This window comes from Perissodus microlepis, chromosome 2, assembly GCF_051167445.1.
Source record: "Perissodus microlepis isolate ML-2025 ecotype Zambia chromosome 2, ASM5116744v1, whole genome shotgun sequence".
Lineage (NCBI taxonomy): Eukaryota > Metazoa > Chordata > Actinopteri > Cichliformes > Cichlidae > Perissodus > Perissodus microlepis.
In genome coordinates, this window is record NC_140462.1 from 10,225,134 (window position 1) to 10,236,979 (window position 11,846).

Genomic DNA, 11,846 nt, shown 5'->3' on the forward strand with positions numbered 1-11,846 from the left:
GCTTGCATTCAGCCAAAAAGCCTCTTTATAAGAAAACAGGAAGGTAAGAGGATTGAGGCAGCAAGGAAAACACAGTCATCAGCTGCAACCTCTATAAGGTGCCCTCCCAGGGATCTCTCTGTTTTATCAACATAAAAGGGCATCCCAGCAGTCGGGTGGGGAATAGTGGAAGTAAATAATCACAGCCTCATCATATATCCAGAAAAAAAGCACTTTTATTGGTAATTCTGAAATGTAACATTATTAGGCACAGTAAACAAACGATTAGCTTATTGAATGAATACTTTGATTTACTCTTTATTGTATCTCCAGCAGTATTGGAGCTTCTGATGTATCTCCTACCCGCTGAAAGGCGCTAATGGTTTAGTCCAAAAGAGAAAAAACTAGTTTAGCTTTAAAGAAAAAACTGCATGATGCTAACTGTGACAAGTTCAGGTGTACATTAAAGCAACTGACCGTCTGGTGGAAACACACTACAGCTTTCCAGCAATGTTTTTTGTCCTGAATTCTAATTAATGTCTGAGCTATTGCACATGTCAAATATAGCTCATAAGGCTATTATGCACTTTTAAGGTGCTTGTGATCTAGAACTTTCTCCAGTAATAACTTAGTCTGACATGATTTCGTAAGAAAAGCTTAATAACTTGGACTCAGTTAAATATGTTGATACTGGTCAGTACTGAGAATTTTACAGCAGGTTTTTTTGGCTTTCCCTTTCAAAGGTTTGATTTTAATGCATCTATGTTTCTACAGACTGCAGTAATGGAGTCTTATTGTGAAATACAGTGCAGTCTCAGTATGGGGTGCACACAGTGCTTACCAGGTTTTTTCTAATGCTTAACACGAGTGTAAAATCTGTCACACATATGGAAAACCTCACAGTGACTCACAATATTTACATAATGCACTTGCTGCAGATGCATCGGCTCACATATATTTGTTAAGTTACTTATTCCTGTGACAATAGATATACAATGTTTATGCCCTACAAGCCTGCATATGTACTGAGCCCTGACTGTTCACACAGTCTTGTATTTCCCATAAACAATGTTATCTACGTTACTGTATGTCATAATAACATGCTTCTGCACTGCTTTTCATCATGTTGGTTTCCTGTGAGCTTGGACACACATCAGACCAGTGTGGTGGTCCAGTTCCTTGATTGCTAAATTTCCTTAGCGATTACCTTGGAAAGCACCCACGAAACTGATAAGTGTACACACAGCAGCTATTCAGCAGTGAAATTGTGTTCAGCAAGCATATTAATAATCACTGCTAAGCTAATGAATATTTTCTGTGGGCAGTATTTATCACTAAAAACACATTACTCAAAGTATTACCTGCTGGCAAGGACAGAAGTTGTTGAATCATGGTGCACACCTAATGATTGATGAGTTGATGAGATTAAAGTCGGTACGGATGCTGGAACAAGATGTGAACACTTTTCCAAACTTCAGCAGAGATTGATGCATCAGAATTACAGCTAGGGTGGACAGGATAGTCTTAAACACACTGCTGCAAGAGCACCTCGACCCAGAAAACCTTCTCGAGGCTTCTGATGTGAAAGCACACACATCGAATGTGCCTGAAATGTCGTGCTATTTCTCCCATGGGAACACACTGGCTCCTAACACCTCTGCAGCTCCGGAGAGCAGCTAAGATTTCATACCATGACAGTAAATGAATCTGGCATCTGCATTACAGAGTTGTCATGTGTGTCACCAAGCTGTCAAGCATGTAACATGTTAAGCAGCTTATTAGTTTTGCCTCCTCTGTAATGGATTTTACTTTGAATTGGAAAGTGAAATTGTCTGAATAGCCAGTTGGTAAGATTTGTGTCATATTTGGGGAGAAACCTTCAGGACTTCAGGATAGCTTTGCATTTATATGCACACCTCACTATGTCCGATGACTGCAGCATAACAGGAAGCTGTATCCAAAGAGACAGGATGTTGGGTATTGTTGCATTGCTTGGAATAGAAATTACGGAAGGCTTGAAGGAACATGTCTGTAAGTGTTTTTTATATATAGATTTCCCAAGTTCACCCGATAATGTTCTGATTAGGTTTTGTTCTTCTATTGTATAGAAGAGTGAGTGAATTGTGTTATCTCATAGCACAAAAGAATATATTGACAAGCTTGTTCAGTGACTTTAGACAGAATTTAAAATTATATAATTGTTCATTCTGAAACCAGCAAAGTGCAGAAATGGGAAGACAAAACTGTTGTCATCAGAATTTGTTCTTTTTTGAAAAATTGCCTGCAATGTTCTCTGTAGAGAGCAAAGCTAGTTCACAAGCATCGGTGCTGATTAGACTAGATTTTATCAACATCTGCAAGCAGAAGATGTCAAAACAGTTACATCATTTCTTTTCACCCTGTGGTTTAAAGATGCAGAAACAATAGTAGCATTTGGTTATACATTGCAAAACCACTGTATGAATATGCAACATATTGTTGGAATATTAATGCAAACACCTCGTAAATAAGATGTCTAATCTAACCTGAACAGCTTGTCTTTGTGTTTTTGTCCTTTGCAAACTTAATATGAATTCATTATTGTCCCTTTAGTGTTTAGAAAGCTGAGAAAGAAAGATACTTAATTGCATCTTCCATCACAGAATTGCAAAACTAATCGTGCTCATTTATAATAATGGTAATTTGTGGGCAGTTCTCTTTTAAAGAAAAAAATCAGGTGCAATAAAGACTGTTTTTCCTGCTTGTAAAGGCTGTTTGAGGGTGCTGGTGACTGAGGTCAGTGTTTTTCCTGTTTTTTTTTCAGCAGGTAGACCCTTTAGGGTACATCTACCACTGACCACTGATATGTGGTGACAGTTGCCCTGCTCTTTAAAGCTTTTTTTAATTTTCATACTGTGGGGAGAGGTTACAGAGAGTGAGCGGGAAAAGAGTCAGGGAAACAAACATGTTCATGTTCTTGAGCCTTCAAGCGTGGACACAAACGTACACCTAAAACCAGCTTTTATGTTGGCATCCATGTAGGTTTACCTGCACTGGAAATCCAATAATGACAGGCTTCTGCCACATGGTATTTACTCATATACTTTAAAATCCCAAATAAGTGAAGCGCTTACGTGTTGGGCAAAGCTACAGTCTGCACATCAGAGTACTTCAAAGTGACCCCTCTTCTGGCCTTGTGTGCACCTTTCTGTTTGGCTGGTACATTTTTCATAAACATCCCCTGGCTGTATGTCTGGTTGCCTAACATAGCTGCATATGTGTTATATAACTGAACCTCCAGAGCAAACAGATGCAAGCACCGCAGCAACAGGTATTACCTTCACTGTGCCAGCATAGAACAATTCCAGATTATAATTCATGAATAATGGATGAGTGCGATTGCACATAAACAAGTCAGGCCTTCACAAAAGTAGTTTACAATGATAGATGCGCATCTATGCTTCACTGACAAAATTCATGCACTGATCAGTGATCACTGCTTCCATTAAAGCTATTTTAATTTGAACACTTTGCCCTCCTAACTCATCGCCTGTAGGGTTGATAAAGTTCAGAGAAACCTCCAGCTGTGCTGTTTTACTTCTTGTTCCATCAGGGACTCTTAATGATGTTGCCATCATAAATTATTGAGGTTTTTCAATGAAAAATTATTTCTGATGCAACATACAGTGCTTAACAAATGTATTCACCCAACCCTATACCCAGAATAATGTTTCACCCACATCTGGTTGAATGTTATGCTTGATTCATTTCTGACTTCTCAGAGTAGTCCCTTGTGCCAGCTCAAAAAATGTGAATTTAGCATATTTTTTTTTTTAGTTTTGAAGTTTTTGATAGATTTCTAAAATATTTGTGTGTCCTTGTTTTTTTATGATAATACATTGATCAAGCAGTGTACTTATATAAAATCCGATTGATAAACAGCCATGAGAATGAGGCATCGCTGTGGTAGGAAACCTCATTTTAAAGGATGAAGGAAAAACTCGCATGTGTCTATTTTTTCCTACTGGCGTTTTGGTTTGAACATGTAAAGCAGAGACATTAAACATGAAGAAAGAAAAAAATATTAAGGACAACAAGCAAACTTACATGTGGAGAAACGCTTTAAAGTTTTAAAGAGATCTCCTCTCTCTCTCTCTCTCTCTCTCTCAGTTTAGAAATGGGCTGGTTCTCTCGGTGATGTCACCTCGCTCCTGTGTGGACATTTATTCCACACAGTGTGCATCTCCCGTTCGTCTCCATAGAGAAGCGGTTCACCCTAACGCAACTAGCATTACGCATGACATGGATGCCGCAGGAGCGAGTTTATTCTCGGAGTCTTTGCGGATTGTGAACTCTGCTCCTCTCGCAGTTTTCTCACACAGTCGACATCTGATGTGCGTGTCGGATCTCCCCAAAGGACGTGTGTTAAACAGTTTGCTGTTTCAGGAGATCACGTCTGCAGCCCCCGTGTCTTATGTGGGCTGCACTCGATAGTGACCCGGAGCTTTACGCGCAGCCGATCCCCATGCTTTAGCAACACAGCTCAGCGCACTCAGCCGTAGATGTTTCGAAAAAGAACAGGGTGAAATAACAAAGATGATACAAACGGACAATTTGCAGACAGAATGGATTTAACCCAGCTAAGCCTCTTGTTGGAAAATGTTTCCAACGTTGAAAACACCACCGACGCACCGTTCGCTCTGCCACACACAGAGGCAGCCACCGCACTCATCATCCTCGTGGTTACAGTGATCATTTCGGTCACAATTGTTGGTAATGTGTTGGTGATTGTAGCGGTTCTTACTAGCAGGGCTCTCCGTGCCCCTCAGAACCTTTTCCTGGTCTCTCTTGCATCGGCGGACATCCTGGTGGCCACACTAGTGATCCCCTTCTCCCTCGTCAACGAGGTAATGGGCTACTGGTACTTTGGAAGTACTTGGTGCGCCTTCTATCTCGCTCTGGATGTGTTGTTCTGCACGTCATCCATCGTTCACCTGTGCGCCATCAGCCTGGACCGATACTGGTCAGTAACAAAGGCGGTTAGCTACAATCTGAAACGGACACCTAAGCGCATCAAGTCCATGATTGCTGTAGTGTGGATAATATCTGCTATCATCTCCTTCCCTCCTCTCCTCATGACCAAACACGATGAACGGGAGTGTCTGCTAAATGATGAAACCTGGTACATCCTCTCATCCTGCCTGGTCTCCTTTTTCGCTCCCGGTCTCATTATGATTCTGGTATATTGTAAAATTTATAAAGTTGCCAAGCAGCGCTCCTCCACCGTGTTCGTGGCTAAGAATGGCCTGGAGAGGCAGCCCTCTCAGTCAGAAACCTGTTTTGTCAGGAAGGACCGGTTCGAAATGGAGAGCCCTAGCAGTCAAAGCTCCGGCAGCCATCCGCAAAAGCAAGGGGAGCTGGACGACATCGATCTGGAGGAGAGCTGCTGTGCATCGGATACGAAACCCCGACACCATCGCTTCACCAAGCGAAGGAAAGTAGAGGGATCGGACAGTTGTCCTCCCCAGAACTGCCGACTTTCCTGGGCTTCAGCCCGGGCGTTACAACTTTACCCGGAGCAGAAGAACCCAGCTGGACGACAACAGCTGGCCGCAGCCAACAAGACCAAAGTGGCCCAGATGCGGGAGAAGCGCTTCACCTTCGTCTTGGCGGTAGTGATGGGGGTGTTTGTGCTCTGCTGGTTCCCCTTCTTCTTTACTTACAGCCTGCATGCTATCTGCAGAGAGAGCTGCTACATCCCCGCTGCACTTTTCAACCTTTTCTTTTGGATTGGCTACTGCAACAGTTCTGTGAACCCCATAATCTACACCATTTTCAACAGGGATTTCAGAAAAGCTTTTAAGAAAATCATATGCAGGACATCAAAACGCACATGAAAGGTTGAAAAATAATTTTCTGGCTCTCAGAAACATTGGGAAGAAATCATAGTATTATAACTTATTGATCTTGGCTGACTATTCTGCTACTCCATCATTTAAATGTAATGTTTAGCATATTAAAAATATCCAGTGTTGTGTACACATTAAATTGTCTATAATTGAAATAAATCATTATATATACTTGACCATTCCTGCAGCAAGCTCAGATATTTCAGGGTAAGGTGAAGTCATGGTCACGTCTGTTGCTGGACTCTGAGTGTTGGCAGCTGGTCACTGTGGGTGCCGAGATAAATAGAAGATTAATCTCCAGCATGGAGATTTTGACTTTTTTTGTGATACTGAAGAGGAAAAAAAGTGCTGAATTCTGCATGGATGAAATGTTTGGCATTATTTCAGGTAATTCGTGTAGCTTTCTGTGCTTGCTGCAGTTAAAGGTACAGCAAGGTTATCAGCTGTTTCTTATCAGTGAACCCCTAAACTTATGTAAGAGTCTAATCTCACACCTCCGCCATGCTATCACACCACCTCAGGACCAGAACAATGGCCGAGCTGAGGCCTGCATTTGCAGAATTGATTGCACACGTCTCTGTATTTCATTTCCCTGCAACTGCTTAACATTTTGTCATTAAATATTTTAAGATGCTGTTAAACATGCAGTGCCAACTTACTATACATATCGTTTTTTAGTCTTAGACAAAAGCCTCCTGGTGGATTAAGTAGGTTTGACATATTCTTGAATAAACAGAAGAAGAACACTCAAAATAACAAAAGTAAAAACATTCCTGATAAGATCTCAGGACTGGTTTAATCCACTGTGAGCTCTCTTTGGTTAAAAAAAGAGAGTTTAATATCTATAAGTCAGGCCTCACACTGTGATGCTAAGCTTTATAAAGCTGTTAGATTACCACTTTCTTAATATAGTGAAAAATCTGCAGAAGAAATCATTCATAAGGGACAATTCTTCAGTATGTGAGTAAAAAATGATTAAGGCATTGGTACAACTCGCATACATAGGATGGGAGTGTTATTAGAAGACTGTATTTGAACTTCCCAGCTCTGTTTTCCATACAACATGTGACTGTGGTCGGTTGTTGATGCATGTGGGATACAACGTGTATGTCATACGGTGAATATATCATGAAGGACCGCTCTGAGTATAAATACACTATTTATATCCTCTTAGGAATGTCTTCAAAGCACTCCTACTGCTCACTGGCCCCTCGCCAAAGATAATCACCCTGTCTGAGGGATGTCATGCTGAAAAAGAGAAAAAAAAAATGAAAGCAGTTTTTGTGAAGTATGCTCACCTTCACAAGGGTATTGTTAAAATACTGTCAGGAGAAACAAGGGTGAAGATGGCTGCATATTTTCTTTTCTCTTAATGTGAACTACCATTTTATTTATGAAGGGAATCAGAAAGTCCAAGAGGAGTGTTGTTAGCGCGAGGAAACTATATCGCGGAGGGATTCACAAACTCTTGAAAGAAATTAAACGTCTGGGTCAAGTCGCACTTGTAAGAGTCGGTGTAATTAGCTTTGTGTCTTCATCACATTTAGCAGGATGGGATTGATGCTTATTTATCTGTGACTTAATGGGATGTTGCTGTACACATGTTACATGTAACCTTATTTCTCCAGAGAACAAAATTACAAGTGCATTTTTCATTACCTCAAAATGAAACACTCATATTTAAATTATTTGCTGATAGTAAACTGATTCGTGGCTGACAAGACACCCAACTCCCTTGTTAAATCACACTTCCAAATTCAATTGTCTTTTGTAATCAGCTGCTCAACTGCAGCAGGATTGGGGCACAATACTTTTAATTAGCTGTAGTGTTTTCTGACGCTTTCATGTGCACTTCCTCCAGGCAAGTCTCTTCAAACGTCAGCACAGCTCTGTTAAATCTTTTGAAAGCGAGCACTTGCAATATTACATTACAATGCTGTTATTTTCCTTTGGTGACCCGGGAGGAAAGTATGACAAAGCAAAACATGGAGAATTCTCACAGTCCTTCACCAGTCGTTGCATAAACGCTCTGATAGCTCAACTTTTATTCAAAACCAAGCCTGTGATGGCTTTTTCTGTTTTGCAGATTTGAAGCTCTACAGTCTGCACAACAATCCACAAACTCTTTTCCTTATCCCAGAATGTAAACAAAGTTGGCGACTGGCTCAGGAAGGGAAGCAGAGCTGCAGTGACCCTTGACCTCCTAAACTCTCTTCTAAAGACTTAATGAGAGCAACAGAACAACTGGACAGAGCCACAACATTTCCTGATGTGGACTGTTGACAAAAAAAGCCCCACTCGAGCCTCTTAATAGGGGAAGAAGAGTGAAGATTTGGAGTTTAAAAAAAACATCTTTTTAGAGCCAGAAATTTTTGCAAGGTTATTTGCAGTCCTAATAGTCAGAAAAGAGACAGTTATGAATATTTCAAGATAGGTGTGCTGCAGAGAAAAGTGAGCATCTTACGAAAAGGGAGAGAGTGGAGAAGGGAGCAGTTGCTTCTTGTCGTCTGCTACATTACCTTGTTTATCACACAACGGAGCATCTGCAGGTAATTGCTTTTTTCAATTGTCTCTAACAAGATAAGGATTGGAGGCAAGTGAGGCCAAATTTCGACTCAATCTCAGGAAGCTGTGTATCCAGAGAAGGAGACCTCAGTATGTCATTAGTGTAAATCAGCTGGTGTCATGTCTGAGCGAGGGTGGAACTGGGCTCATGTCTCCAGGGTGTTCTAATATATCGCCCCGCTAAACGCAACCACTATGTGACTTGAGTCGACAATATAAATCACACCGGTGCAGTACTAATTTAAAGATGATAGTGGTATTATCTGAGTTTGAGAGCAGATTTTACTAACTGAATCCCAGTGACGTTCATATTGCATTTTAAGATATTTACTATGAAAACAATGTTTTACTATGTTTTGTTTTTTTCCGTAGAGATTTGGAAATTAAAACATTATTGTGCATTTCCCTTCACTGTGGTGAACATGGGCACTGTTTAGATAGAGCCAGTCCAGCAAACATTTTCCCTGCTGCTGTGGAAACTCTGTAGCACGGCGAGTTTGCTGTTAAATCTGCATAAATTATCATCAAATGACACAATCTACTCCAATTTGAATAACAATACAGTGGCTGGAAGTTTAAGAAAGTGGACTGGATCACTGGTTTTAAAATTGTCTTATGATTCGTCGTCTGCTTTATTCCTTTGATTCTCAACAAATAAAGAATGTGTATAAACAAAGAGAAATATGTAAGCCATGTAATTAGTCATAACTGATACAATGTCGCTCATTTGGACTGAACGTTTACATCATGCTTGGTGGCTGTAATGCCTTAAAACAAAACTATGTTTTCCCCTTGTATGTTCTCATACAGAAAAAAACCATGTCTGAGGGGTGACTAATGACTTGGACTGTGCTGGAAATGTTTTAGTCCCCAAAGACCCAACTAGGACACGTAATCCGAGTTATCTCTGCTCTGGTACCTGCCTTATTATTTGTTATTCAGGATTAGGTACAAAGATAGTTCCAAAAGTAATGCGTAATCATTCTAGGAGACAACTTAAGTTTACCTCCATTTAACTCCAAACTATCTCTGATTTAAATGTTTGGTAGTGATGAGGTAATAATGATGTAATAAGGTGGAAAAAAGGTAATAATATTTATTGCCCATTTATATAAATTTCAGTGAAATATCACTCAGGTATGATGATAGTTGACACATTACTTGGTTATTTGATATTACTTTTGTAGAGTGGTAATTACTTGTTATTACCATATTATTACCCCTACAGAGCTGTAATAGAAGGTGATACTTAAGTAACGGACTCTTCATCACTACATCCAGAACATTCAGGGACATTTGCACCTCTCTGAGTTTATATTCATGAATTCCTCCAGAACTACAGGTCTAAAGTATTGCACCATCCAGATAGAAAGTGGACAACAAGGCCTTCTGAATGCTGTGTTGCTGCTAACTGGCTTTACACATCAGTGAGTGAGAGATACTGCATCCATCCGTGCACAGTGTCTCATAAATTGCACACAATTCATGAGAGAGTAAATCTTTTTATCCTCAGACAATATTTAAACTCAAACAAAACATTTGTGCAGCTGCTTCATTTGGGGAAATCTCTGCTACATTTCTCTCACAATCTGGACTGTTGTTAACACGCTCCAGTGCTTTCCCTCATTCCTGTGATGAGACAGATTACTTGGGCTGATTATGCATTCTGCTGGACGATGGTGCATCTCTGCCAACTGATTATTATTTATTTCTATCATCACCGGTAAATACACATAAGACAAACACACTCTCAGCTCTCTGCCAGGCGCTCGTCTGTTTCACACATACAGGGAGAGTAAGTAAAGCATTAAGAGGATGCTTGTGACCTGCGATAGCCTACATAGTCTTTAAAGCCTGTGATAGCCCAGATAGGATCTTTCACCTTTAAAACAGGAAATGAACTGGACCTGCTGTTTAGCAAAGGTATGTCACTGTCACACAACAGGTGCACTGCACTCTGAATATCGTTAGTTCACATTTAAACAACACCTAACTCACTGCTAATTAAAATAACTGTAGTCTGAAACACAGCAACCTCCCTGCCTTTTGACCCTTTTATATTTCACCAACCATCCAGATTCATAAAAGCACACATGAAACCATTTTTTCCTTTCAAGGCTTGTTTTATCAAAGTATGAAGCACTAGTAGGGGTCGCTTCCTGCAGTGTTTTTCTAAGTTGAAACAATTTTTGTGGCGGCACCCGCAGCAATAACACTCTGCTAACTAATATTTGTATCAAAAGGAGGATGAATATTAGAAATAATGAAAATGGGAATTACTATAAAGAGCTTTATGTGCATAGAAATGAAGTCTGTGTTATTTTCTCAGGCAGGAGGGATCGGCTCTGCTGTTTTTCACAACCGACAGCAACAACAACACTTCGGCGCATACTCTCTTCTTCCCCAGTCTAAATGGATATGAAGGATGGGTGTAAATGCTGATGATTAAGAGTTCACATGCATGTTTTTCTTCAGACTAGTTATTAGTAAGATGGCTACTTAAAAGTTTAATTAACTTGATGATAAAAGAACAGTAACAGCCAAGGAAACCAGTTCAGCTGAAGGCCCATCACCATTTTTTTTTTTATTTAACTGAAGATATTAAATAAGTGGCCAATAAAAGTAATTTTTAAGAACTTCTTCAACAGTATTGATTGCATTTAGTTCTTGAATGACTTACTTCTTCAGAAGTGGTAATACATCAGCCCAAGTAACTCACCGAGGCTGCTTTTGCTCAGCGTATATATGTGTGCAGTGATCATGAAAGATTTCTTTTGGTGTCGAGCATATCAAACATACCCTTCAAAAAAATCACATGCATGCGACAAGCTTGTGCTTGCAATACTCCGGTGCAGGCTCTCAGCTCTCCTAATCCCATAAGAGATAGGATGTTTTTTTCACTTTCTTAAGCTACAGTAAGAAGAGGATAACACGCTTTTACTCCTGTCCCTAAAAGGATCAAATTCACATAGCCTTGTCCATAATATTTGATATTTCAGGGGTTTAAAGAGAGAAAATAGAAAAGGAATTTAGCAAAACTTGTTGTTTTATCTTCAAGAAAAAAATGAAAATCCATTAAAGCATTAAAGCAGCATTTATCAGCATTTTAATTATAATGTAAAAAGATCTCAAAAAGAAAATGACTATCGTGTGACTGTATAGTTTCCCCATGCCTGAAGGAGGATTATTGTTTTGGTTTTTGATGATATTCTTTCATCCGCCTTGTATGGTACAGCTCCAACACCAAACATCAGATAAATTTAAACTACTCGCAGATTGATGAAACCAGATTAGCATTTAGCAGCTAAAGACACGAATATTTCCCCAAAGAAATGACACCAAAACACAGCTGGGAGCTGGGTAAAAATTGGACTTTGATTCATCAAATGGTCGGCAACAACAACTCCAAATAGT

At 39.9% G+C, this 11,846-nt stretch overlaps 1 protein-coding gene across 1 annotated transcript; it reads left to right on the forward strand.

Annotated features, from left to right (window-relative positions):
* Nucleotides 1-4,158: 4,158 nt before the first annotated feature.
* Nucleotides 4,159-8,833, forward strand: adra2db (adrenergic, alpha-2D-, receptor b). Its single transcript, XM_084944831.1, has one exon. The coding sequence runs from the start codon at nucleotides 4,584-4,586 to the stop codon at nucleotides 5,853-5,855; it is 1,272 nt and encodes a 423-aa protein (XP_084800957.1). The 5' UTR covers nucleotides 4,159-4,583; the 3' UTR covers nucleotides 5,856-8,833.
* The last annotated feature ends 3,013 nt before the right edge of the window (nucleotides 8,834-11,846 follow it).

Coding starts and splice junctions, on each gene's coding strand:
- adra2db (XM_084944831.1), top strand. CDS start 4,584: ATGGATTTAACCCAGCTAAGCCTCTTGTTGGAAAATGTTTCCAACGTT.